The sequence below is a fragment of the Vipera ursinii genome (genome assembly GCF_947247035.1).
Source record: "Vipera ursinii genome assembly, chromosome: Z".
Classification (NCBI taxonomy): domain Eukaryota; kingdom Metazoa; phylum Chordata; class Lepidosauria; order Squamata; family Viperidae; genus Vipera; species Vipera ursinii.
The window spans coordinates 13079985-13107869 of record NC_139517.1 but is presented as its reverse complement, the minus strand read 5'-3'; the positions used below and the strand labels follow the sequence as shown (position 1 = coordinate 13107869).

General features: G+C 43.0%; 2 protein-coding genes across 6 annotated transcripts; one reads left to right on the top strand and one right to left on the bottom strand.

Moving 5' to 3' along the window:
* Positions 1-398: 398 nt before the first annotated feature.
* MYL11 (myosin light chain 11) lies at positions 399-19655 on the top strand. 3 transcript variants are annotated; one of them, XM_083378095.1, is made up of 8 exons: positions 399-625; positions 3586-3644; positions 10907-10996; positions 17343-17418; positions 17543-17647; positions 17744-17822; positions 18062-18110; positions 18813-19654. In XM_083378095.1, exons 3-8 carry the CDS (start codon positions 10961-10963, stop codon positions 18915-18917), a joined length of 450 nt encoding a protein of 149 aa, XP_083234221.1. In that variant the 5' UTR covers positions 399-625; positions 3586-3644; positions 10907-10960; the 3' UTR covers positions 18918-19654. The 3 variants fall into 3 exon arrangements, with proteins under 3 accessions (XP_083234221.1, XP_083234222.1, XP_083234220.1); XM_083378096.1 differs by lacking the exon at positions 399-625 and having other exon boundaries at positions 3554-3644; XM_083378094.1 differs by lacking the exons at positions 399-625; positions 3586-3644 and adding an exon at positions 7572-7635 and having other exon boundaries at positions 18813-19655.
* On the bottom strand, positions 17673-27563 carry QPRT (quinolinate phosphoribosyltransferase). Of its 3 annotated transcripts, XR_014494257.1 has the most exons (6): positions 27318-27563; positions 23351-23907; positions 22026-22157; positions 21057-21348; positions 18037-18240; positions 17673-17791 (listed from the first exon to the last, which is right to left on the bottom strand). XR_014494257.1 is itself a non-coding variant. In XM_083378085.1 (4 exons), the coding sequence occupies exons 2-4, from the start codon at positions 23900-23902 to the stop codon at positions 21127-21129; spliced, it is 906 nt and encodes a 301-aa protein (XP_083234211.1). In that variant the 5' UTR covers positions 23903-23907; positions 27318-27563; the 3' UTR covers positions 20731-21126. The 3 variants fall into 3 exon arrangements, 2 of the variants coding, with proteins under 2 accessions (XP_083234211.1, XP_083234212.1); XM_083378085.1 differs by lacking the exons at positions 17673-17791; positions 18037-18240 and having other exon boundaries at positions 20731-21348; XM_083378086.1 differs by lacking the exons at positions 17673-17791; positions 18037-18240; positions 27318-27563 and having other exon boundaries at positions 20731-21348; positions 23351-24588.
* Between the last annotated feature and the right edge of the window lie 322 nt (positions 27564-27885).

Below are 27885 nucleotides of genomic sequence, written 5' to 3'. Positions count from 1 at the left end.
TTTTCCTTAGCCCAGGAAGCTGAAGAAGCTTTTGCAAGCCGCGATAAAGTAGACCAGGGCTCGGCAACCTCGGCTCTTTTATGACTCGTGGACTTCAACTCCCAGAATTCCTGAGCCAGCATAGCTGGCTCAGGAATTCTGGGAGTTGAAGTCCACGAGTCATAAAAGAGCCGAGGTTGCCGAGCCCTGAAGTAGACAGAAGTCATTTGTTCGGAGGCGGAGAAGGCGTGAACTTGAAACACCACGCAACCAATGACAAGACGAACCGGCAAGCCTTCTCCAATCAGCAGGGAGACCCCGCCTCTTGGCGCCACCACCGCACGTGACACTTGTAACGTGTGCCGTAGAGGCGGCGGCTGTCGTCAAATTAACGGCAGCCGTAAGTGCGAGTCTTGCAAGAGTAGCGTCCTTTCCATCCAAGGAAGCCTCGGGTTGTTAACGTGGACGCAAAGGTTTCCAACCTCGGCCAATCGATTTGAAAAGCCAGGCATATTTCTTGCGGGGGACGGGAGGCGGGTCCAGACGACGCAATAACGAGGCGAAGCCGAACTCCTCCTTGCTCTTCTCACGTTTCAAGCTAACGCGTGTCGGAGCCAGAGACCAATAAGGGAACGATTCGAGCGAGGTGATCGACTTGAGTGGCTTCGGAGGATTTTGATTGGCACTTAGGTTGGCGAATCGGAGGCGAGGGGAGGGTCCCAAAGGCACGAAGCCCGGGAAAGACGGTTTCTAACGTTCTTTTTGCGAGAACCGGGCCGGTTCCGGCGGCCTTTGCACGCCGGGTTTCCTCGGCCCTGGTGTCTTGCGTGTTCCCGCGCAACGTCAGGATCCTCGAAGTAAGAAGGGAATCTAAAAGCAGCGGCGATGCTGATTGGGTAACAGGGCTTCCAGAATAGAGCTGGAAGGGACCTTGGAGGTCTTCTAGTCCAGTCCCCCGCTCAAGCAAGAGAACCATCCCAGGGATAGGCAACCTTGGCTCTTTTATGACTCGTGGACTTCAACTCCCAGAATTCCTGAGCCAGCCATGCTCTCCAAAGAAGCTGAGGGCAGGACAGAAGCAATGGGTGGAAGCTGATCAAAGAGAGATCCAGTCTGGAACTAAGGAGAAACTTCCTGACAGTAAGAACAATTAACCAGTGGAACAGCTTGCTTCATGGAGTGCACCATTGCTGGAGGTCTTCAAAAAAAGATTGGACAGACCTCAGGGGTAGGCAACCTCGGCTCTTTTATGACTCGTGGACTTCAACTCCCAGAATTCCTGAGTCAGTTAGGCTGGCTCAGGAATTCTGGGAGTTGAAGTCCACGAGTCATAAAAGAGCCAAGGTTGCCTACCCCTGCCCTATACCATTTCAGACAACTGGCTGACCAGTCTCTTCTTAAAAATTTCCAGTGTTGGTGTATTCACAACTTCTGGAGGCAGGTTGTTCCATTGATTAATTGTTCTAACTATGAGGAAGTTTCTCCTTAGTTCTAGGTATCTAGCATCTAGATACCTGATGCTAAGCACCCTAATGTTGATCACACGACTTTGAGGCTGCTGAGTCAGACTCAGGAATTCTGGGAGTTGAAGTCCATGAGTCATAAAAGAGCCGAGGTTGCCTACCCCTGGTATAGGGTTTCCTGCCTGAGGAGGGGGTTGGACTAGAAGACCTCCAGGGTCCCTTCCAACATCATCATTATCATCATCATCATCTATTTGCAATGTTGCCCCATCCCAGGATCACGTAGGCACCATTTGCAATCTTTCCAACTGGCTTCTGATAAGCAAAGTCGGGGGGGGGGGCATCCAGATTCACTTAACAACTGTAGTGATGTTCTTAACAATTGTGGCAAAAAAAAAATGAAAATTGGCTTGGCTCACTTAACCTTCTTGCTAGCAGCGGAATTTCTGGTTCCAATTGCAGTTGTTAAGTTGAGGATTTACCTGTTCATGCATGAACCAGATAACACCTTCGCATTTTTAGGTAGACAGTGCTACATGAATAACAAGGCCAAATGCAGATAATCCTCGTCTTACGACCACAGCTGAGCCCAAAAATTCCTGCTCCAAAGAGACAATAGTTAAGTGAGTTTTGCCTCATTTTCTTGCCACAGTTGTTAAGTGGACATTGCAGTTGTTAAAATTGGTAACGCGGTTCCTTAACAGCACGGTTGTTAAGTGAATGTGACTTTCCCATTGACTTTATTTGTTAGAAGGTCGCAAACGGGGATCGCATGACCCCAGGACACTGCAACCGTCGTAAATATGAGTCAGTTGCCAAGCATCTGAATTTCGACCACGTGACTCTGGAGATGGTACAGTAGTTGTTAGGTGTGAAAAAAAGATACACCACTTTTTCCAGTGTCGTTGTAACTGAATGGCCACTCTGAACGGTTGTAAATCTATCTGTAATGGTGCTTTCCTCTCCATTCTTCTATAATATTAGTTTTAGATCTGCCTATAAATAAATAAATAAATAAATAAAGTGACATTCTAATACAAATTATAAAGTCCATCTTTTTCTCCCTTTTGTCCTTCAGAATGTCATTTGCTTTAGCAAATAGACTGGGAAGAGTTCAGTTTTCCCTATTAATCATCCACCACCCTTCCTAACCTGAAAAAAAAATCCAAAACACGGGATGTTGCATGTTAGCACATTAACCATTAGCTCAGAGGTGTTTCCCATACCTGGACTAATTGCAGCTCTCCAAGATCATAATCATAATCATAATAGTAAAGTTGGAAGGGACCTTGGAGGTCATCTAGTTCAACCCCCTGCTCAGGCAGGAAACCCTGTACCATTTCAGACAAATGGCTGTCCAGTCTCTTCTTAAAAACTTCCAGTGTTGGAGCATTCACAGCTTCTGGAGGCTGGTTGTTCCACTGGTTAATTGTTGTAACTGTCAGGAAGTTTCTCCTTAGTTCTAGGTTGCTTCTCTCCTTGACTAGTTTCCATCTGTTGCTTCTTGTCCTGCCTTTGGGCGCTTTGGAGAATAGCTTGACTCCCTCTTCTTTCTGGCAGCCCCTCAGATATTGGAATACTGCTATGTTCAGCAGGAGTCTTTCCTAGCCACATTTGGGGCTTCTTCCAAAAAGTCCCTCCGCTTTCTGAATTTTAGTCCTTCCCCTTAGGATCTATCAACAAAGATGCAGGAAAGGAAAGCTCAGGGGACTAGTTACATATCAAACTAACCCTTGCGGACAATGCTAAATAAGGACTAAGTCCTTGCTTACTATGACACAGGTTTTATGGTCTTCAGAGTGTTATTCTCGAGTCAGGAGTTCAGAAGATACTTTTCTAGGCTGTCCGTGCATATCGCTTTCCATTTTGGGCATTTATCCAGGATGAGGATGGGTCAGTTCAACATGAGTCATTAATGTTGAGGCCTATCAAGTTACCCTGAATTGAATTGAATAGGCTGTCATTCCACCTTAGCCAAAACGTCAGGTCCTCACCCCCATCTACGCATCTCTTTCAGGTCTTCTGTATCCCAGTATAAACTTTCAAGTTTTTTTTTAAATATCTCAGTGCTTTGGCTGCCCTTCTGTGACTGGGGACCCTGGTTACGGTATGTTACAGTATGCAATTTCTTGTTTTATGTTAGGGTGAAGTTTAAACCCAGCTTTGTTTCCCACTTGAGATGATCTGTGAATCAAGCCAATTGTGAGTATAAATGATACTTTATGGCTTCATATGAACCTTGCCTGTGTCCATTTTATACAGGCGGTCCTTGACTTACAACCATTTGTTTAGTGACCATTGGAAGTTAGACCAGCACTGAAAAAAGGGACTTGGGACCATTTTTTGCACTTAAGGCCGTTGCACATTCCCATGATCACATGATTAAAGTTTGGACTCTTGGCAAATGGCATGTATTTATGATGGTTGCACTGTCCTGAGGTCATGTGATCACCTTTTGCAACCTTCTGACAAGCAAAGTCAATGGGGAAGCCAGATTCATTTAACAACTGTGGCAAGGAAGGTCATAAAAATGGGGCAAAACTCACTTAACAACTGTCTTGCTAAGGAATGGAAATTTGGGGCTCAGTTGTGGTCCTGAGTCGAGGGCCACCCATCTCTTTTTTCTGTCTTTCCCTTCTCTTTGTTTCCCATTAACTGTCATCTATTCATCCTTTTCCTTCGAAAAAATATCATTTTTTTCTTCATTCTGTTCCCAATCTGGGATTCTATCACAGCTTTTTATTTAGTGAACTTTTCCTTGCCTTCAATTCATGTTTAGGCCAAGGATAAACACATTGAAAAATATATGGTACCTGTTTGAGGGAGGGGTGTTTTTTTTTGGATCACAGCAAGCTTAACCAATAATACTTCCTTTTTGATAAGGCAGCCGGTTATTCATTTATTTCATGCATATCTCACCAAAACCATATGGCGCTCGTCATTTTTACACTCACAAAAACCACGGAACAAAGTTTTTAAAAATGCAATAGAAATTCAACATTACAGTTAACATTAACTAGTAAAGCCTGTAAAAACAGTGGCACCAATCTGCATTGGGCAACATCCTAGTTAAACACACCCACACCCGTATCTTGTATTTTTTTTTCCAAAGTGCCACCAAAGGTTATGCCTGTCTGGAAAAGAAAGGAAGATTTTCTATAAAGTGGTGGCCGGGTCCAAGAAAATATTACCTGTTCTGAGCCCTCGAAGATCTCTCCTCTGGTAGATCAGGAACCTTCACAATTCTCAACGGAGTCGAGTAAACTGGAAGAAGACAGCCCAGCACGTAGCTAGGATCTGAGCTATTTAGGAATCTGAAAATTTCTTATTTCTTTCCCAGGGCACCTTTCCCAATCTATGCCTTTCTGTTGTATTAGAGATCAGATTGGATTGGAGCAGGTGTTATGTATGGGGATGAATGAACACAAGCAGCGGCTCACTGACACCACCAGGTGGCGCTGTACTGTGACAGGATTGGCTGGCTAGCGCTCGGCGGGAAAACCAGATAAAGGGATTGGCCGCGAGCGTACCGGGCCAGGTATATAAGGGGCACAGGTAACCCCTATTGTTCTGTTCAGTACTTCCACCAATAAAGAGCTCTTATGCTGAACCCTGTGTCCATCGTAGTGCCATGCGGTCGAGAACCCACTACACAATAGCAGGGGTCCCCAACCCCTAGGCCACAGCTCAGTGCCAGCCCACGGCCTATTTGGAACTGGGCTGTGTGAGAGGTGGGCTGGCAGGCATGGGTGGGCCTGCGCAGTTCCACTGGCATGAGCAGCAGGGCCCCCATGAGCAGGCAGCCTAGTTCCCCTCTCTCCCTCCCAGCCGGGCCACCAAGCTGCAAAGGCCGGGGACCGCTGGGTTAGAGTTCTCCTCATTCGCCATTGATCCGTGGATTGCCGTGCGACGTTTTGACATGAACAGCCTTGTCTTCGTGCGTCACTTCACCTCAAATGGCGGCGTAGGACCCGGGAGGCTGGATCTCTCCCTGAGATTCCTGGCTGCCAATTTCTAAATTAAGAGGAAAACCGAGCTGTGAACCGTTTCTCCTCAGTTTCATTTGCTGGCGTTGTAACATGCGACTGACTTTAAATGTCCCGCCGAGCAAGAAGAGGGGTTGTTTGTTCTGGCCTAGCACAAGATATGAGCGTGGTGTGTAAACTTCGACTGATCTTGTAGCATAGTGTACAGGTGGTCCTCGACTTACAACAGTTCATTTAGTGGCCGTTCACAGTTAACGACGGCCCTGGAAAAAGTGACCCTTTCCCACACTTACGGCTGTTGCAGCATCCCGGCGGTCACGTGATCAAAATTCAGAAGCCTGGCCATTGGCTCATATTTCTGACGGTCGCAGTGCCCTGGGGTCACGGGATCCCCTTTGGCGACCTTCTGACAAGCAAAGTCAGTGGGGAAGCCAGATTCACTTAACAACCGTGTTACCAACTTAACAACTGCAGCGATTTACCCCTTTGGCAAAAGAACAGTTGTAAAATGGGGCAAAAGCCACTTAACAAATGTCTCGCCCACAGAAATGTTGGGCTCCACTGTGGACGTAGGCCGAGGACTACCTGTATGTATCCGACCACTCTCTAGCAGTCAATTCAAAAACTCGTGGTTAAAACAAACTGTGGATGAGTGACTCCAGCCAGCGTGGATGATTGGAGTTCTTTCAGAGAAGAAGTAGAGGATGCGTGTAAATGGACAGGCTGCCCACAGTGAAGCAAGGGAAGAAATTCTAATAGCTATCTTTAGGAGCCTCTGCTCTTAAATGAGTGTCTCCCAGTGACAGCTGAACCAGCGATCCCGAAAAGGAAATTTTCTCAGGGACATTGGATACCTTGAGCTCAGAGAGAAGGAGGGAGGAAACGAAGGAAGGGAGAAGATGGAACACAGAAGCTCTCTTGGCATGCGGGATCTTCCATGCTGATGTTTGAAGCTTTCCTGTGTCTCAACAGGAGGGGATCAATGGAAACTGCTGCCCAGGTGTCCTAAGCAGGAAGAAGGCCGATGCGCAGTCCAGTACGAACTTCCAGGCCAGCATATTAGTGATGAGCTGTCCAATCACGCTAGTGAATGTCTGGATCCTTCATTAAAGATTAGCCAGCGAGCATTAAAACCCACGGAATGGCTTAAATTTCAGACTGGAAAAGTTGTTTTAAGCTTGGCAAATCCCGATCAATCAAATCTGACAAACTTATCAAAGGTCATTCAGGATCTCTGACGTTCTTCGACCTTTTTTTTTCCTACCCAGATTTTTTGCTGTGATGAATTCTAAATGTGTAAAATTTAAAGGGACGCGGTGACTCAGTGGGTTAGGATGCTGAGCTTGTCGATCAGATGGTCGGCAGTATGGCGGGTCGAATCCCGAGTGCCGCGTAACAGAGTGAGCGCCTGTTACTCTTCCCAGCTTCTGCCAACCTAGCAGTTTGAAAGCACATTAAAAAATGCAAGTAGAAAAATAGGGACCACTACGGTGGGAAGGTAACAGCGTTCCATGCGCCTTTGGCGTCTAGTCATGCCGGCCACATGACCACGGAGACGTCCTCGGACAAGCGCTGGCTCTTCGGCTTTGAAACGGAGATGAGCACCGGCCCCTAGAGTTGGAAATGACTAGCACGCATGAGCAGGGGAACCTTTACCTTTTAAGATTTAAAGAGATGTTGCGTTTGTGTGAGTTGTCTTCTTTTTCTTCTTCTTCTTCCCCTCTCCTCTACGGGCCCCAATGGGTTAATTTTTGAGCAAGGACTTGTCCTCTGACTGGGTTCATCTATTGACCAAAAGCATGTTTGCCGAACCATGGTTAATTGGTAGATCGGCAAGCCATAAACGAGCAAACCACAGTATGGGTTTGTGTGGGGTGTGAGCTCATCCCCACTGGATTTGGAGCTGGGTCACCACTGATCCCCAGAATAATAAAGGCTGTTGAATTATGGACCATCAAACCTAATGGACCTACCCTCTCTCCAAGAAAGGACTTGGTTCCTCTGGAGTCTATTTCTAGTTACCCCCATCCTCCACCCACCCAAACTTGAAGATGTGTCTATAGTTAGCTGTCCCGCCTCCCACCGAGGGAGCCTATATAACCCCAGGGGAATTCACAGCCAAGTGTCTAGGCTGTTTGCCCTTCTGGCCCCTGGGACATCCCCATCGCATCCACAGCTGCTGTTCACCCTCCCACTGAGAAAACATGGTAAGTGAGGAAAAAAGTGGGTGTGCAGGCAAGAGTGTAGTAGATGTCTAAGGAAATCAGGGGCCCGTCTCAGTCCAAACTAGCGGGAAATGTACAGCACCAAGAAATTTTATTTTATTTTATTTTTTAAAAAAAGTTGAATCCTCTCTGGATCTGCTTTTTAAGTCAAGCATCGGAATAGGGCAGCTTCTCAAATGCTCTCGACGAAGGATCACGTCAGCAAAGGGAAGATGTAGAAGAGGTAAAAAAAAAGTTCTCTAGACAATTTTTTTTTAAAAAAACCCAAACCCTCCAGTTTAGCTTTTTCTTCTACATATGTGACTGAATTTTGAGTATTTTGAGCTAGGGCTTTTTTTTAAAAAAAATATCTGGACAAAAGGAATATGGGTGTTAAGAGGAAGCTTTGGCGCTGTTAGAGAGAGAGGGCAAGGAGGATCCAAAGGCGTCTGTGCTGTTTTGAGGTGGGGAAGAGAACTTGGAAGAGCTGAAGGCAGGCAGACTCAGATTACTGTCTATGGGTGATGATTCAACATCTAGGGTTGTGTCTCATTTTCTTCGCTTTCTGAAATGGATCTGATCTTGCACACGTACCCTATACCAAGCCATCTTCCTGCTCACTAATACTTGGCTTTGCGCCTTCAATCTGGCAGGTGATTCCCTTCAAGTCCCCGAATAATTGCATAAGACTTTTCTTGAATAACCAAGCAGGAGGTTTTATTACTACACACGTGGAATATTTTGGAGTTTTTTGCCTGACTTTTTATTTTATTTTATTCAAAAAGGAACAAAGGGTGGCCGGACAGCTGCTGAGCAGACAGGAGCCTCTGAGTCAGACTCCTCAAGGCACCACAAGATCCAGACAGAGGAAGTTGTAACCTGTCTGGGGTTTTTTTTCCTCCCCCAAATGAGAAACAAGGAATACATTTATTATTCCTTCACCCTTGGATGTTTCTTTGTATGCCTGGTGTACCTCTCCTCTGAAAAGCCACATCAGAGGAAATGTGGGAGTGGGTGAATGCTGTAAATTGTGTTTTTAGAACAATCCTTCCAGAACATTCCTGTAAGTCTGGCCATGGAGAGAAGACAACCCACAATAGTTTGGACTGTTGAATCTCTCTCAGGGCTTCATTTCTTGATGCAAAAAGATTAGTTTGTCAGCATGCAGATATATGTTAGCTTCCTCCACTGGAGGCCTCCAGCCTATAATCCCATCATCTCTGGCTATGCCTCTGGGCCTTGCTATAAGGGTTTCCAAAATTTTACTGGGTTTTTATGGAGATTCTAGCCAACTGAGTGTGATTAGAGGACTGAGATGCATCTATTATCTCTAGCCAAGACCCCCAAAGTTCTTATTTTTTCTCTGGTTCAATTCATGAAGGAGGCCCACTTGGATCATCTGGATCTTCCGGTTCTCGTTTCGTTTTTGCATTGCCATCCCTGTCACCAGTGCTTTTTTTGTAAAAGAAAAAGGTGCCGGAGCTCACACATGTCATACAACCTGCCTTGCCTACCCTACAAGGTTCCATCCAAAAAAGGTGCCGGAACTCCGTTCTGAGCGTTCTATGAGAAAAAAAGCCCTGCCTGTCACACTTTTAGCTGTTCCCAGAAGTAACACACATATCAAGTTTCCAGGAGCTGAGGATCAAGAAAGAGCGCCACAATGAAGATAGGAAGTTCTTGAGATTATCTCCAGATAATCACCGTGATTCTAAATAGCTTCCTGGGATATAGCTCATAAGCCTATATATTCCGTATATAATAACGTTGTTCAGGAGACCTAGTTGAAAAGGCTGAGAGAGAAAGAACGTAAAATATCATTTTATGTTTTTCTTTTCACGCGTGAGATAAGATTTGCGAAAGCAGCTGGAGTTATTTATGTGACACTATTGGATACAGTCTGCCCCCTCCCGTCTTTCCTATTAGGTACACCAGTTGTGGATTAGTGCTATTATCTGAAACAGTTGTCATTTAGCACCAAATGGGGCTTGTTCATGTATGTTGCCCAGGCTATCATTTTAACAGAGATTAAAAGATCCCTGCTTATTTTTTCCAATACATTACTTACATATCATTAACTTAAAACTTGCAAAATGATTTTTGGGAAGATTAAAAGTATAATGCCCACACACAACATGGGTTACCTAAAAAGTTGTGGAAATTAATTGTTACAAACATGAAATGAACACTTTGAAAAGATACATTAAATTCCATATTCGGACTGAAAGCGAGAGTTGCTGCGGCTGTTTCCCAGACCAAAGTATACTCTTCCTTTAAAATAACGAAGATTAATGTTTCTCTTCAATGTTCCAAATTTTCAGACTTTTGCCTCAGGGAGAAAAAAAAAAGTTTGCTGAGCTTCCCTTAAGGATTAATCCCTTCCCTCCCTTGTATTTATAGAAAACAACAAATATTAACAATACTTTGTTTTGAAGATATACATCTAACATAAAAGGACAATTAAAGAAAGTTTTAATTATTAAGTTAAACTAAATAATACTTGAGGGGTCCTTGGTGCTCTCTGAGCTTGCTCGTTTTTCTTGCAGATGTTTCATTTGCCCATCTGTTAGCACTGACGATATTACCTAGCTTGAGTAATGAAACATCTGCAAGAAAACGAGCAAGCTCAGAGAGCAGCAAGGACCCCTCACGTCAACCCTGAGCTGCAAATATTCTCCTTTATTAGTAAATAATATTTTCTGTCATTTAGTAAGATTCCCGGCCCCTGGAGACAAAATGTAGGAAACGATCAAGCATGGCCTTACACAATCAAATTCTGGAACCTCCTTAGTTGTATTGCTTAAGAGTCTACTGTGACTGAAGCCATTAATTTGTTTGTAAAAACAGACAAAATAAGTCACTGGAAATTTTTGCATAGTCGGAATTCTTTCCTAATAAGATCTTCTCACGTCACTGATGAATCAACTGCTTGCCCGTTGTCAAAAAAGAGAAAATGCATAGCAAAGGTGCTGATTTGTGTCCCCATTTGCAAAGAGAAAGGTACTAAACTATAAATCAGTGCTGCAATTTAAGTTGAAGGATAATTCATTTAATCGTAAAGGGGAAGCCGTGACTAGGTGACCTATGTACTTCCTTAATCAGTGATGTCTGTGCTAAGGTTTGGTGTACCCAGTAACACTGTTTCCCTCCTTTTTTTCCCATTCAACTAGTTTCAACTTTGAATAGAGACTCTCCCCTTTAAAAATGGGAGGTAGGGTTGCCCTAGATAAGGGTGCAGTGACCTGATCTTGAATGCCTGTCTTTGTCTTTAAAGGCACCCAAGAAGGCAAAGAGAAGGGCAGCAGAAGGAAGCTCCAATGTCTTCTCCATGTTTGACCAAACGCAGATCCAGGAGTTTAAAGAGGTAAGAACCAGAAGAAAGATGGAGGTGGGAAGAAGTGTCAGTCATTAGGAAATATAACAAATGTAGTGATGCCATTAAAGGATGACTTTGGGGTAAATGATTGGATCCCAATGAGCATTGCCTAGGCCAGGGGTAGGCAACCTCGGCTCTTTTATGACTTATGGACTTCAAGTCCCAGAATTCCTGAGTCAGCTATGCTGACTCAGGAATTCTGGGAGTTGAAGTCCATGAGTCATAAAAGAGCCAAGGTTGCCTACCCCTGGCCTAGGAGCACGACCTAGAACTGACACTCTAGGAGATTTTTAACCACATCGGTGAATATATAGGAAAGAAATTTAAGAATAAAACTTCTTGTACTATTCTATTCAGATTCTGTTTTCCCTTTGAAAAAATTTGCTGACTAATCACAGAAAGTTTGGCTGTTATAAGAGAACCTAATTAATTGTTTCAGGTGAGCCTGTCTTACATAAGCAGGTACATCCAGTTTAGTTTACGCCATTGTGTTGTATGAATCCCAGCTATATTTTCTCAACTTTAGCAGAAGTGACTAAATAGAAAAGGTCTAGATAAGTTATAGAGGAGTTTTTTTTTGAACATGATTTACCTCATGAATCCACTTGTAGATATCTGTTCATGTATAGGACCAGTGGTGGTTTGATTTGAGTCTGAACCTTTACAAAAATAGGGATTCTTTGTTCCCGAAATTCTGCCATCAAATAGAGGCCTACCATTCATTAATTTTCCTTTCCTTTGCCTTTTGTTTAGTTCTATTAATTGTTGATCACGTTCAATACTTCTAAGTTTCAAAGTCATTTTCCTAATTTTGTTGTCCATTCCAATATGCGTTGAATTACAGTTTCCACTGTTCACAGATAAAGTGGTTGTTGTTTGGGGATAATGGGATTTATTTTTTTGCCACACCTGAGGTGCCATCTTGAGGAAGGCTATTGTGAAGAACATCCTGAAGAGGGAGAGAGAGTATGGAAATCCATAGATATTATAGGTGGACCAACTCTTTCCAAAAATGTTCTTCTGTCTCCCTACGATATGTAGGCTGAGGGCTAGCTTATTTTTGTTTTCTTCAGTAGGTCAAGATTAAGCAAGCCACGAATTCTTGTGATGCGTAAAGCAGGATAAAAATCGGGTTTGTCGACCATGGGTAATGGGTTATTACGATGTGTAAACCTGGCCTTATTTTGGAAGAGCCAAAATAACGAGCAACTATGAGTGCGTGTCTCCACAAAATCCTACTTTGGAACTTAGAGCCCACTAAATGTGCATGGAAGATCAGCTTTTTGCCTCCTATTAAAGTTGCTTTCTCTTTCCAAGGATAATTCCAGGTTATTCTCCTTAGGACACTTGTTCTTTAAATTGATTTGGACTTTGAGTAGAAAATTCTCATCTGCAAAAGCAAGAGCAAGTACCAGCTTTCCATATGGAGATGTTCTCTTCTCCTCACGCTTAAGTTCTTAATCTTCATTTCAGAGGAGCATTTTTTGCCCTTTGACAGGCACTAGCCCTCCACACACACCCCACCCCAAAGTTGATGGTGTTTCCTTTCCAAGACCCTTGCAATGCAGCAGGGTCTATTTTGGGTGAAGGAGGTCTGAGCAAAGAGATGACATCTGTGCTTGGATGAAGCAAATGGCAGAGCCTTACAAGGAGATCTTTGGAAACCCATTCTGGCTGGCTAGTTTGGGAGGAGGAGGAGGAGGAGGCGAGAAGCTTCCTCATTTCCATTGAAAATGAAGCCTGTGGGTCTTTCGGTCTTCAGACATCGATCTATCATAAAGGAGACCAAAGCTACATTAGAAGTATAGTTGGTAGCAAACTATCAATATAAGATCCTTTGGATTTTCTTCTTTTTTCCTGCAAGTTACGTTTGTGCTTTTTTATTTTTTGAGGGCCTCCTGCTTTTAAAAAATACGAAAGGACAGATCAGTTCTTGCAACTTGCATGTGTTTTTTAATTGCGTGTGTCACCTGCCCTTCCTTCAGAAAACGCAAAGAACCAGACTTGCCTTCTTTCTCCCCTTCTCCTTACTTCTCTCTACAAGCCTGGTATGAGACTGGTAACCCAGAAGATCACCTATAGATCTTTGTGTCAGAATAGAACCCGGGTCCCCTTAGTCCTCAGATGCTTCAGGTGGGCTCCCGCATTGTGCAACAGTCTTGATGTAATCATGGAATTTCAGGAGGACTAGGTAGATGATTTCCTTCATTTTAATTCTTTTGCCCTTCCTAACATTCCTTCTACCATTTTTATGTCCCCCGTAAGGGTGAAAAGATTAAATTTCTACTTGGTGGATGTAGAGTCCACTGGATAGATCCGGGGTGGAAACACAGTCTCTTAGTCTTTGGTCCCAGAGGCCCCAGGTTTATACTGCTGAAATCTTTAGGCATTTGTTGACATTATTTTAATGAAGTGAAATTGGCTCATGCAGTTGATGAGGTGTCTAATCCAAAACTGCAACTTCCATTACAGGAATGGTGTGAGTTTAAGTAACATCATGAGAAGGCAGGAAGGTTGGGAAGGTTGCTTGAATACGGGCTAGCAGAAGTAACAATCTGGATATTTTGATCTAGGGATGCCAGATCTGGATGGACATTCACTAGATGGCAGAAAGAGATTTTTAAAACCCCCAATTATTGACTATTATCTAGCAGGCATCGGGATTTTTGCAGCCCAGCTTAATCCGGGGCTCAGCTACTCATTTCTCCTTGGCCAGTTTGCCTCTTCAGGGATCAATCAACTGCTTTTTGAGCTCTGCCTTTGTTGAATTCCATACTGGATTGGATCTCTTTGGAGAGATCCTACCTTCCGGAACAGTGAAGGTTGTGTGATTTGACTCAGGATGAAGTTGTGTGTCATACGCAGTATTTTTCTAGCTAGAATATTTTTTTTTAGACTTTTGTGGGAAACAGGGCAACTTTTGCCCTCAGGATTTTTAGTTACCTTTGCTTCGCTTCAGAATCTCCCTTTCTGCTTTTATACTTCAAATGCAAATTTCCTCAGAGCAGAGGATCTTTTTCTGCCATTATTTGGCTAGTGCTGAGCAAAAGGCAACTGGTATGTTTTTTCCCTTGAGGAGGAAGAAGAAAATGTTTCACTTCTCATCCAAGAAGCTTCCCATCAGTTGCGATAAAAGAAGCGAAACGTTTTCTTCTTTTCCCTCAAGGAAAAAAAAACAGAGCAGTTGCCTTTTGAAAAAAGCTCCTTTGGGACAACTATGACCTGGATGACTTGAGAGTCTCCACAGACAAGTGCTGAATACATTGCTGACACTGGGGTGCTGATGCTACCTTACCTCTCTCGGCTTCTACCCGAAGTAGCTAGGACCTTTCCTCTGTGTGTGTGTGTGTGTTGGGTGTGTGTGTGTTAACATGTATTGGAAAAGCTTTCTGAGGTACTTCTCCAGCCAACCTCCAAATTACAAGATTAGATTGTTGAGATGACGCAACTTCTACCCACCTATTATCTCTATTCTCTGGAAGATCATAGTTTCCCCTTCTTTCACAATCTGGAGAATCCATATTGCTCTCTTCAGATCAGGACTGAATTCACACATTGTACTGAGCCTAACAAAATCTGAAAAACAAGCCCAGTTTCTCCACATGCTTCTCCTTAACCAATTCCTTAGGCTTGGTTTGTTGGCTTTTGGGTGTTAAGAAGTGGCATTTGAAATCCAGGCTGGTTGTAGGTTACACATTTTGACTCTCCTGATCCCTAAAGGGTAGCCATTCTAGGTTTGGACGACACAGCAAACATTACCCTTGGATTGAAGGGCCTCATTCCCTCTGAGTAAGACATCAAGGATTCGCTTGACGGGGTGGACTTTTTGACCGATGCAGCCCCTTTCAATTTGAAAAAAATCTTAGCACTTCATTTCTGTTTGGAAAGAGGTAGACGCCAGAAGAAAGAAAAAAGGAGGGGGCATACCCATAAGAGGAGGGGAGGGGAGGGGAGGGGGAGTGAATTCCACCAGTGCCTGCCAGCCTTTGGAGACCTCATCAACAGCCCCTTCAGAATGTACCACCTGTCCCCTCAGGGAGGGCTTGGGGTTTAACATGAGACAGTTTAAGGTTGTTCACATTCCTGGCAGAAGCGAAGAAGGCTATCAGATGACAGGTGTTTCCAGGGCACAGCTGCAGAAAAGGGAGGAGGGGGAGGAGGATCACACTAGCTGGAGTTAACTCATGTCTCCAATCCTATAATGCATTGCTAGATAAGCAGACAACGAGACAAACAACTGAGATAGATAGATAGATAGATAGATAGATAGATAGATAGATAGATAGATAGAAGGATGGATGGATGGATGGATGGATGGATGGATGGATGGATGGATGGATGTGCGGTGGCTCAGTGGGTTAGGATACTGAGCTTGTCGATCAGAAGGTCGGCAGTTTGGCGGGTCGAATCCCGAGTGCCGCGTAACAGAGTGAGAGCCTGTTACTCGTCCCAGCTTCTGCCAACCTAGCAGTTCGAAAGCACGTAAAAATGCAAGTAGAAAAATAGGGACCACTACGGTGGGAAGGTAACAGCGTTCTGTGTGCCTTTGGCGTCTAGTCATGCCGGCCACATGACCACAGAGACATCCTCAGACAAGCACTGGCTCTTATGTATATATAATATTATATATATATATATATATATATATATATATATATATATATATATATATATATATATATATATATGTATATATGTATATATGTATATATGTATATATGTATATATGTATATATGTATATATGTATATATATGTATATATATGTATATGTATATATGTATATATATGTATATATAATAAATATATAATCAGCCCAGGTTTGAATCTCAGATAAAGGGTATGACTGACTGATGAGAACAAAATAAGTTCGAAATGGCCATCTCAGCCTCCCTAATTCTTTATTAGCAATTTGAATAATCTACACAAATAATGAGCTGTCATAAGTTGACTATATCCTGTGGATAGCCTTGGGTTAGGCAAAAACAGGAAAGAAAGAGTTAATTAGCAAGGTGTATTCAAAAAAAGCCTTGACATATACATACATACATACATACATACATACATACATACATACATATATATATATGTATATATATATCTCCAGTCCAGAATGTTTATTAAAAACACTTTAATTTAAGTTATCTGGTAAGCCTACTGAGTGCTAAAGAACTCCTACAAGTGCCTTGAACTACACACAGACAGAAGTGAGCTACTATTTTGTGCCTAGGGTTCAGCGGCAGCTAGTTATTTTTTTGTTCCCTGCTCTCTGGAATGAGGTTCTTCCCGGGATCCAGATGGGGCTCACTTCTCTGTTTAGAAAAGCCAGGAAAATCTGGGCACGTTTCTCATCTTTTAAGTTTTATTGATTTTATTGCAATTTGTTTATTAGGAGCCTTCCAGAGTTGTTGAACGCCCGGCAGCATACACGTTTTAACTGTTGATGGTGAAGAAGATGATTACCAAAATCACTAACAGATGCTCTTTCTTTGGCTCTATATAGTTATCTCTTTGGCTGGATTCGCGTATCACAATAAGCTATCATTTTATTTAATTTGGATTAATGTATTGTGTGACTCTAGCTCTTGCGATTGATAAAACACAATTTGTGCCTTGACGTTGCGTGCATCTGGCCAAGGACAATTCTTTCAAAGCTGGCTTAGCATGATAACCAGCTATGTCAACAATACGAGGGAGAAGGTCAAAGCGGGCAAGCTTGTCTTTGTATCATTGTGATCAAAGTCCCACCTTTTTGTTCTACAAAGAGGCAGGGCTTCAACTGTGACCTCAGAACTGCCTGTCTTTCCGCCTACCCCATGTTGCTGGTTTTGTCCACTGGCCGCTCTCCAAAACAACGTGACCAAAACAGTTTTGTCACCAGTTTACCCTGCTGTGGGTTAATTACACGCCACTTGATGAACAAGTTCTCAGAAAAACAGAAAAAGCTTTCTTGCTCTTCATCTTAAGAAATGAAGCCCCCCCACACTCTGCTACACTGTGATTCGCAAAAGTTGTGACACCATAACGCACAGATAGTCAGTTTAGATACGTCTTGAGATTTAAATATAGATTTTAATCCAAAAGCTATTATGAAGTAGCTATTTTGCAATTTTGAGATGCTGTCAACTGTTCCATTTCGGCAGGACAAGAAGAGGAAGGTAAAAAATTTTTATAGCCCGACATGTTGGGTTTACGTATTATGTGATGCCATTATGTGGTTTCTTTAGTTTTTGCTTGGTGTAGCAGTTGAACCAAGCCATTGCGAATAGGTCAACGGGCCAGTTTAATGTAATGCATGAACTTGGTTAATGTATTTCTTTCTCTTCTGCTTCCTAGGCCTTCACTGTTATTGACCAGAACAGAGATGGCATCATTGACAAGGAGGACCTGCGAGATACATTTGCTGCTATGGGTAAGAAAAAGAGGGAGGGGGCTGAAACAGCATCATAATGTGAGCAGTTTAAGTCAAGCTGGATGGATGATCAGACCCTTACATCAAATCCTCCGCAGTTAAACTTTCTTCCTTTTCTGCATAGGCCGCCTGAACGTGAAGAATGAGGAGTTAGATGCCATGCTCAAGGAGGCCAATGGCCCCATCAATTTCACTGTCTTCCTCACCATGTTTGGGGAGAAGCTGAAGGGTGAGTCGAGTCTCTTGTTCTTCTCCTCAGTCTTCTTCTATACGACAGGTAACCTGTTCCAGCATCTCACTGGCCTTCCTGTCTTACCTCATCCAGGTGCCGATCCCGAGGACGTCATCATTGGTGCCTTCAAAGTTTTGGACCCTGAGGGGAAGGGGAGCGTCAAGAAGCAATTGTGAGTGTTTTCTTCCATTTCACTTCCAGCATTGAATCCGTTCAGATGTAATTCCAAAATGGCTGTTACTAGGTTCCCATGATCTCCTCATTGCAAGCGCTTTGCAGTATCCCTCCTGATTAACTGCTTAAGCAACCCACACCTTCCCATTAAATTATGTGCTAGTTGACAATTGGGTCAGAAGTCAGATATAGTTAGGGCCTTTGTCACATACCATGTTTCTTCTTGTCTCATTATAGCTTGGAAGAACTCTTGACCACCCAGTGTGACCGGTTCACTCACGAAGAGGTAAGAAAATTTCTTTGCGTCCTGCAGATTCCCATTCTTTTCTTTATTCAGTTAGAGTCCCCTTGCCCAGATCTTTTATTTCAGTTTTATTTTTCCATGTTGTCAACAATTAAATCTAAAATCTGCAGAACTAGGACAAAAAGATAAAAGATAGTCTGGATATACTGTATTGATCTCATTGAATCATTACATTATTTTTAAATATATATGAGATCAGTCTGAGGGCAAAGTCAACGATGAACTTTTATTCAACTCAGATTCTTCCAAGGATTGCATAGCACTATTCTGTTACTCTAGAATAAAAACAAATTCTATTTGCAGATAAGTCAGCTTAACCAAAGTGAGCAAAACCTTACTTGCAAATCAGAGACGGAGAGGATCAAGCCAGGAAAGAAACCTATAACAAACTATCGTGTTTTCCTTTAACAGAAATCTGAATCCTAAACAGCACATTAAACAAAGCATTTATGAGATATCTTTCTTTCGTTAGCCACCCATAACTTTTCTTGAGCAGTGCCAAAAGGCACCATCATCCTCTTTCATGGCTAAGGAGCTGGCTGAGGAATTCTGGGAGTTGAAGTCCACAAGTCTTAAGAGTTGTAAAGTTTGGAGACCCCCAATTTAGAGTGACAATTGAAAACATTGAAAGTCATCAACCGCAATCCTATCACTTCTCAACATAATCTTCTCTCTTTCTGGCAGATCAAGAACATGTGGCATGCTTTCCCTCCAGATGTAGCTGGCAATGTCGACTACAAGAACATCTGCTACGTCATCACACACGGAGAGGACAAGGAAGGGGAATAAACCCTGATTTTTTTCCACCCTTGCTTTGTGGGGAGATCCACCTAGACACCCCCAGGCTGGGGGATTTCATTTATGCTGGTCCCTGATGATCCACACTTTTGTAACCAAACAACAAACATCTCAATCTGTTATTTATTATCTTATGGGGAGAAAAATTATACACCCCCCCCAAAAAAACCTGACCCTTTTCACTACGACTAGTCTTAACCTAACTGGGACTTCACTCCGTCAAATGTCTTAATAAAGATGAGGACAGCTCTGTTTCTAATGCCCTTGTTTTCACAGTCTGCTTGTCTGCTCAGGCCACAGAATGTTAGCACCGATTCGAAGGATGCCCCTATTGCCATCTTTAAAACTTAATTTAGCTTCAGGTTCTGAATGTGATCATTTTTCTTCCTTTTAGGGCTGCGATGGTTAGCTAATTAATTAACTCAGGTTGTGTTTTTTTTACTGTGTCCAGTACAGTTGTTAGAAAATAGTTTTGAGACACATCCTTAATAACAAGTAGTCTTAAAAGTTCATTCCTTCTTCTGTGAAAAAAAAATGAGACAAGATCACCTCTTACGTTGCTAGTACTAGAGACATCTCAAAGAATGTCTGCTTCTGCATTCAAAAGTTGTTTTTAATCTGTAATTCAGTTTAAAGAATTATTTGATTAAAATAGCCTAATTAATCATGCAAAAAAATTTAAACTCAGGTAGCAGGCCTAATAGCGCTTCACTTACACATTTATTTTAATATCCGGGCTCCCATATAGGACTCTCTCTGTTTTCCCAGACACACCCTTGGTGAAGTCTGCACATCACATTATGCTTCAATAATACTTGTCTTGTCTGTTGCTCTTATACTAGTGACTGGTTGCTCCACATGCTGACTTTCATGTTTGCATAACTCTTAATTCACTAAATCCATTCATGCCCTTTCACCCACAGGTCTTTTTTTTTAAAAAGTATTGTGGATTTTTCCCCCCTGGAGATAATCTACCAAGAGGGGGAAGGTAATTGTTGGCGATGATGTTTGAAATCAAAGCCAACGGTGCAGTGGGGTGAACAAAAATTGAAATTACTTCTCCGGCTCTTCCTTTCCTTCTCAGTCAGCTGTTTGTGACAGGTGGAATGGGGTGAGGTAATGAGAGAAAACATGGTTCATTTTACTGGCTTTTGAATTAACTGAGGATCCTATTTTATAAGGAGTCTGATGCAGAATAATTCTAGCTCAGGCTCCTGGATCGGTGCTGCAAAAATTAGCCAAACATTGCAGAAAAGGGTGAGGATGATCACAAATGGCATCTGGTTTGTTGGTAGCTCTAACTTTACGTATTATTCTTATTTGGGGGGAATTAAAGCAAAGGTAAGTGATAGGAAGTCTTCTCTCCATGCTTACAACGCTCATAAACTGGCAAAATGAGGGTTTTAAGTAGCAAAGCAAGAAGATTTATTGATCTTGGCTTCACAAAGGCTGCCACAAATTCAAGGAAGAGAAAGCCACTGGAGGGATTTTTCAGGGAATTAGATTTGAGACTTTCTAAAGTTAGCTCAAATTCTGGAAGAAAATTCCAGAAGGCCTTCAGTTAGCCTGGATGTGATTTGCTCTGGAAAGTGTAATAGTGCTGAGAAATGCAATAGACTTAAGAGGTTTGATGTGATGAAGATAGCACAGTTTGGGTTGGACAACTCAGAGGTTGGACATATGTAAAGATGCACGACAAATGTGGGGTGGAAGACGAGCAATGCTGATGTTGCTGTCCACAACAACTTTGACAAATGACAATGGAGCAACTAATTTTTTTTAAAAAAGATTTATTTGGCCAGCCTAGTGAAATTGATTGCAGCAGGCATGCAAGGCACAGATTCAGAGAAAGTGGGAAGGAAATGGCGTACATTTTATCGCTGTCAAAAATCACATATGCTGAAGAAGTTATGACAGCAAACCTAGTTGCCCTCCCTTCAACCCCAATGCTGGCCCTATTCCAATGATCCTGTGAAAGAAAATAATCCTTTAAAAAAAATCCCTAGGGAGGCTTTAACAAGCATACCCTGTACAAGTAATTTCCCGTCTTCCAGAAAATTTGGCGTACAACTCCCATCATCCTAGATCAGCACAGTTAATAAGCAGCAGGTGCAACTCAGCCCCTGTTACCTCTTCAAACCTGTTCGACTACCCATCTCCCAAAGATTTTCATGAGACTGGTTGGCTGTCCCGTCTCGCCTCAGAAAACAAAATTGCGCAGTGATGGCTTGGGAGTCTGATCCCGGCTGATTTTGAGGGAGAAGTCTACCACTTTGGCTGATTGGGTGAGGCAACCCAGGGAAATCACATCAATATTGGGCCCCACAAAGCGGGTCACATTCTCCTCGGTGATTCCTCCACTAGCTTCGATAGTCACACGGGGGAAGGAGGCCTTTACGGTGCTGGCTGTAGGATGCAAGTCCTGCAGAAGAAGAAAAGCAAGGTGAACAAGAGGATGAGGGAAACCAAACCTTTGCAGTCTTAACGATGACGATATCTATCAGAGTTTGGAATACACGGAATATGCAAGCCAAGGGAGGGAATGGTCCCACACGAGACAACATTATTATTATTTTTTAATACACATGTAATCTGAGGTCCTGAAGACCCTCTCCAGAAGCAGAACCTTCACCAATCATGTTTTGTTCAAGGGTGGAAGATATCCGTGTCAAACCTTTGCCCACGTTGTGAGTGTAACCAGCTTTACTGTACACATGTTTGTATGCCATGTTTCACTGTGTAAAACCCTTCAAAGAACCTCTGTCATGTATAGTGACACATACATATTCTAAATAAATAATACAATTAAACCAAACCCTGCAGCAACCTAATTCCTGTTTCCAGGAAATGGCGGCTGGTTATAATTTTTTTTTTTGGGGGGGGGAAGATTTCAGAAGGATGATACAGTCTTGAGCCCGATGCTTTTAAAGCAGCCCTCTTAACAACCTCTGAAACTATTTCAACTTCCAAATGTCAATCTTTCAACCAAAATCAATCCCAAAGAACCAAACCATAGATTGCAAGTTTTGTTCTGTTGTTTTTTTTTTAAAGAAAATCAGTCATAAATTCTAGTTTCTAGATCTTCTCTCAGCCAAATACCTCAGGAGCAAAGTTGTCCAGCATGATAATATCAGCACCACACCCTGAGGCTTCCAGAGCTTCTTCTAAAGAGCCACACTCCACTTCTATTTTCAGGGCAAACCCACCGACCCGTCGGGCATTGTGAACTGCCTGTGGGATTGCAAACATTGTGATATCAGCAGCGGTCCAGATTATACGTTGATGCCTGCAGAAGCTTGAGCTAACCTTGGGGATGCTAATGCCAGCCATTTGGCTGGCTCCTCCATGAAAAGGTCTCCCGTAGAACAGGGGTCCCCAAAACCCAGTCCAGGGGTGGGCACCCGTCCGTGGCATGCCAGAAACCCAGCTGTGCAAAAAAGCGGAGCCCCATCCATGGGATGCCGGCAGCACACGAAACCACCACCCCCTCTCCTCTGAGGAAAAACCTGTCTCCATGGAAGCGGTCCCTGGTGCCCCACAGCTTAGGTGCCGTTGCTATAGAAGAGATTCCTTGGGACAGCTGGTCTCCTATATTGGATCCTTTGAGGGCCACTATGAGGCCTGCTTAAACTCGGATGCAGCTTCTAATTTGGAAGACCAGGTTTCCCAACCTTGGCACCTTTAAGAGGTTTGGACTTCAATTCCCAGAATTCCCCAGCTATCAGATCTGGCTGGGGAATTCTGGGAGTTGAAGTCCACATGTCTTAAAAGTCGCCAAGGTTAGGAAATCCCGCTATAAACAGTCCCTGCCAACAAAAGGAGATTATTTTTTTAAATAAAATAATGATCTCTATTTCCAAAGATGCAGTCAGTTTGCAACAATTTAAATGAAATACTTAATACAATATAAAAACAGTCAGTTACAACAGCAAAAAGGTCCTGCCAGGTTAAAAAAAAAAGCTAAAATGGTTCCGAATCTGTCCACTGTTGTTTGTAAACTATAGTTTATAGCTCAATATAATTTTCAACCTAGATAACAAGTGATGGTTAACAAAACTGAGACATACGTCCCCTTGTCACTACATTATCATGTAGCACATACAGTAGTACAAAACTAAATATTATCTAAAGATTGTAATCAGTGCTAATTTTAAGACTAACAGCAATTTAATGAATAATGCAGAGCAGTTAAGGTTACTTTTTTTTTAAAAAAAACTGAGTCTATATTGGATTTAGGCATTTCTTTTAAAGGCTGATTTGTATAGCTTCCAAAGCTGGACTGCAACACTCAGATCAACCCCTGGGGGCAGCAGAGAGATATAGAAAACCCTTATTCTCTGCTGCCCTCTAGCAGTCATTTAGATGATTGCAGCCTGGATCACAATCATTGTATGATATGAATACCTTTGCTTTTATGTACTCACTTGGGTAATACTGCCAGACGCCCAGATATGGTTGTCCTTCAACATGATGAGGCTTCCCAGATCATAACGGTGACAGGAGGCTCCCCCGACCAGAAGTGCATATTTTTCTGGGAGACGGAACCCTGGCGTGGTCTTCCTTGTCCCAGCAACCTCTCCATGCCACCCGGCTTCCTGTGCTGCCCGATAAGCTTTTGCCGCTGATGTGGCAACACCACTGCAGCGTCCCAGACAGTTCAGAGCCACTCGCTCACCCAGCAAGAGGTCATTGGCACGACCGTGGACTTCAGCCACTCGGGTGACAGGTTCAACCCAGGTTCCTTCGGTTTGGAGCCATTCCACCGAGCAGCCGACTTCGGCAAAGATGGCATCAAAGAAAGGGAAACCAGCCAAGACTCCGGGGGATTTACAGAAGAGCACAGCACACACCTGATGGTTGCCCACGGCGTAGCCACCATAGTCAAAGCTGGGGCCATCTTCTTGCAGCCAATCTCGGGCGAGTTGACGCAGTCGGGCAGCAGGGAGAAGGTGTGAGAGGTTAGGGTGGGAAGCCATGATGACTAAAAGGAAACCAGAAGGATCTTGGCCAAGTTGTACCAGACCATACAGGTAGTCCTCGGCTTACAATGGTTCATTTAATGACTGAAGTTACAACGGCCCTGAACAAAGTGACTTATGAGCGCTGCAGCATGCCCACGGTCAGGTGACCAAAATTCAGACACTTGGCAACTCACTCATATATATGACGGTTGCAATGTCTCGGGGTCATGGGATCCCCTTTTGTGACCTTCTGCTAATAGGGAAGCTGGATTCACTTAACAACCATGTGACTAACTTGAACAACTGCAGTGATTCACTTAACAACTGTGTCAAGATAGAAAGGTTGCTGAATGGGGCAAAACTCAACAGATATCTCACTTAGCAACAGAAATGTTAGGTTCAATTGTGGCCATAGGTTGAGGACAAACTGTACAGGTACAGTGACTACAATTAGAATCAGAATTCCCATTGTTAAGCAAGGCAATTGTTAAGTGAGTTGTGTCCGATTTTACAACTTTTTTTGCCATGATGGTTGTTAAGCAAATGTTGGTTAATGTTGGTTTAAGCCTGAGTGCAGCATAAGGAGTGTATATGTTATCTCTGCTACGGTTCTTAAGTGTTCCCCATCCAAAAATGGGGAAAAGTACCTTTAAAATTATGTGGGACAGTTCAAGGGCACTTGGGGTCAAAAAAGAAACCAGGAAATTTCCTGTCGTTATGCAGCCACAGGTCGTACACAGGTGCAAAGAAGAGCAACTAAGATGATTAAAAAAGGCCTGGAGACAAAAATACCTGAAGAACGGGAATTGGGTATGGCTAGTCTGGAGAAAAGGACTAGGGGGAACAGGATAGCAGTATTCCAGTATTTGAAGGGCTGCCACAAAGAGGAGGGGAGGGGGTAAACTTATTTTCCAAAGCACCAACAGGCAAGACAAGAAACAATGGATGGAAACTAATCAAGGAGAGAAGCAACCTGGAATAGAGCCTTGGTGGAGCAGTGGGCTAATGTCTCCTTAAGTAACACCAGCTGCCTGCAATTAGTGCAGGTTCGAGTCCCACCAGGCTCAAGGTTGACTCAGCCTTCCATCCTTCCGAGGTAGGTAAAATGAGGACCCAGATTGTTGGGGGCAATAAGCTGACTTTGTAATAATGCCGCTTGGGTGTGTGTGTGTGAAAGCCCTAATAAGCAGGCATATACATAGAATGAAGGCTACTGCTAAGCTTGTAAGCCGCCCTGAGTCTTCGGAGAAGGGCGGGATATAAATGGAATTAAAATAAAATAAATAAAAATTAAGGAGAAACTTCCTAACAGTGAGAACAATTAACCAGGGGAACGGCTTGCCTCCAGAAGTTGTGGGTGCTTCATTACTGGAGCTTTTTAAGAAAAGACTGGACCGCCACTTGTCTGAAATGGTATAGAGTCTCCTGTTTGAGGAAGGGGTTGGACTAGATGACCTCCAAGGACCCTTCCACCTCTATTCTGATTTGTGACCATTCATTTAGTGACTGCTCAAATTTACAATGGCACTGGAAATAGTGACTTACAACCAGTCCCTGCACTTAAAACCACGGCAGCGTCCCCATGGTGATGTCATCAGAAATGGGTTGTTGGGAACTAGCACGGACTAACAACAGTTGCAGTGTCCTGAAGTCAAGTTATTGCCATTTGCAACCTGGGGGGGGGCTTCTGACAAGCGATGTCAGTGAGGAAAGAGAATTTGCTTAACAATTGCATGTCCCTTAATGACCATGGTGATTCGCTTAACAACCATGTCAAAAAAGGTCATAAAACCAGGCACAACTCACTTAACGACCGCATCATGTAGTAACAGAAGTTCTAGTCACAATTGTGGTCATAATTTGAGGACTATCTACACAGTGATACTGATCCTCTTACTCGGGAAATCCTGCTCCAGAGTCCATCACAAACGTTTCTGATTCAAATCAATTTTACAGTAATATTCTAAGTCTCCAGGTCTTTTTCATCCAAAATGAATGCGTTAGTCCCAGTAATTCCCATAGCAGAGAGAAGCCCAAATCAATAAAGTTGGTGTGTCAGGAAAAGTTAAAAAGACACAGAGCAACAATGATAATTACTCAAGAAACTATGTCTAAAACAAATGATAGTTTAGCACCACATATAATAATAATAATAATAATAATAATAATAATAATAATAATAATAATAATAATAATAACAACAACAACAACAACAACAACAACAACAAGTTGGAAGGGACCTTGGAGGTCATCTAGTCCAACCCCCTGCTCAGGCAGGAAACCTTATACCATTTCAGGCAAATGACTGTCCAGTCTCTTCTTAAAAACCTCCAGTTTTGGAGCATTCACAGCTTCTGGAGGCAGGTTGTTCCACTGGTTAATTATTCTAACTGTCCAAAAATTTCTCCTTAGTTCTAGGTTGCTTCTCTCCTTGACTAGTTTCCATCTGTTGCTTCTTGTCCTGCTTTCAGGTGCTTTGGAGAATAGCTTGACTCCCTCTTCTTTGGGGCAGCCCCTGAGATATTGGAACACTGCTATCATGTCCCCCCTCACCCTTCTCTTCATTAAACTAGACATACCCAATTCCAGCAACCGTTCCCTATATGTTTTAGCCTCCAGTCCCCCAATCATCTTTGTTGCCCTTCTCTGTACTCTTTCTAGAGTCTCGACATCTTTTTTACATCGTGGTGACCAAAACTGGATGCAGTATTCCAGGTGTGGCCTTACCAAGGCATTGTAAAGTGGTATTAATACTTCATGTGATCTTGATTCTCTCCCTCTGTTAATGCAGCCTAGCACCGTGTTGGCTTTTTTGGCAGCTGCAGCACCCTGCTGGCTCATATTTAAGTGATTGTCTACTTACTAGGACTCCGAGATCCCTCTCACAGTTACTTTCCTCAAAACTGTGGCTTTAAATAATTCTTACAGCCTCCCAAGAAATTCTTAGGAAGCTTATTCTGTAATTCCTCACCTATTCAGTGAATTAAAAAAAAGTCACAGCAAAAAACTTTTGGAAGTTTTTTCCTCAAAAAGGGCAACAAGGACATGTCTAAAATTGACCTCCTAAAGAAATGGGTACTTAATTCTACTATTTTTCCCCTTAAAGGATAAGATAAAAGAAGATTTGCAATCTCTGCCAGTTTAGTGCCACTCCTCAATAAACATGATCAAATCTTAAAACAGCCCGGGGGAACAAGGCAGCCCGTTAAACCAGTGAAACCTCCCACAAACAAATAAACAGAAAATCTCAGGAAAACTACTGTATTTCCGGTTGATTGCCAGGGAAAGGAAAAGGACATCAAGTAAAACAGTGGCGTGGTCCTTTTTTGCTACCTCTTGATCTTCATTTTACGTTGATCAACCCTGCTCTTTATTTCTCTCTAGATCCCACTTGTGGCAAATTAAAACAGGGGCAGGGGGAGCTGCTCACCTGAAGGTCTGGTCTAGGCTTCCTGGTCTCGTCCGCTCTGTAGCCTTTTCTCTTGCCCAACTGCTTGTAGGAAGTAAATTTTTGGAATTCCTGGGAGGTGGGAGGCTCCGTGGAGAGGGGTGGGATTAGAACCCTTTTTGGCACTTTGGACCTTAGATGTTTAAACAAATCTCTTCCACAGCAGCTGGAGATCCGGCGACAGGCGGCTCAGTTGACAAAGTTCCTTTGTGGGAATAAAGATTTTAAGTTCTCCTAAAAGGATAGAAGAATTTTGCAACATCCCTGTCAAGGAACAATTATTGGACACTGGTTGCACATCAGCACAGGTTACAATGACACCCAGATAAATTGGCAATCCTAGCACATTTCCTTGGGGGGGGGGGGAAGTCCAACTGAATTTTCTAAGTATTATTGTACAAACAAGGTCCAAAATCAGAAGGTACCTTGTAGAGCCTCTTTTTAACTATCCTTACAATTTTGAGAAGAAATATAACAGCAAAAGATGTTAATTCACATTAAATTGTATTTCTAAATTATGGGATGTCTTCTTATGAAAAGCACCGGCTTT

Excerpts from the sequence above, each read along its gene's own strand:
- QPRT (XM_083378085.1), bottom strand. The coding sequence starts at position 23,902 with ATGGCTTCCCACCCTAACCTCTCACACCTTCTCCCTGCTGCCCGACTG. Across the intron at positions 22,158-23,350 it reads CGTCTGGCAGTATTACCCAA|GCAGTTCACAATGCCCGACG; the intron begins GTGAGTACATAA and ends GCAATCCCACAG. Across the intron at positions 21,349-22,025 it reads TGGACAACTTTGCTCCTGAG|GACTTGCATCCTACAGCCAG; the intron begins GTATTTGGCTGA and ends CTTCTTCTGCAG.
- MYL11 (XM_083378094.1), top strand. Across the intron at positions 17,823-18,061 it reads GGGAGCGTCAAGAAGCAATT|CTTGGAAGAACTCTTGACCA; the intron begins GTGAGTGTTTTC and ends GTCTCATTATAG. Across the intron at positions 18,111-18,812 it reads ACCGGTTCACTCACGAAGAG|ATCAAGAACATGTGGCATGC; the intron begins GTAAGAAAATTT and ends TCTTTCTGGCAG.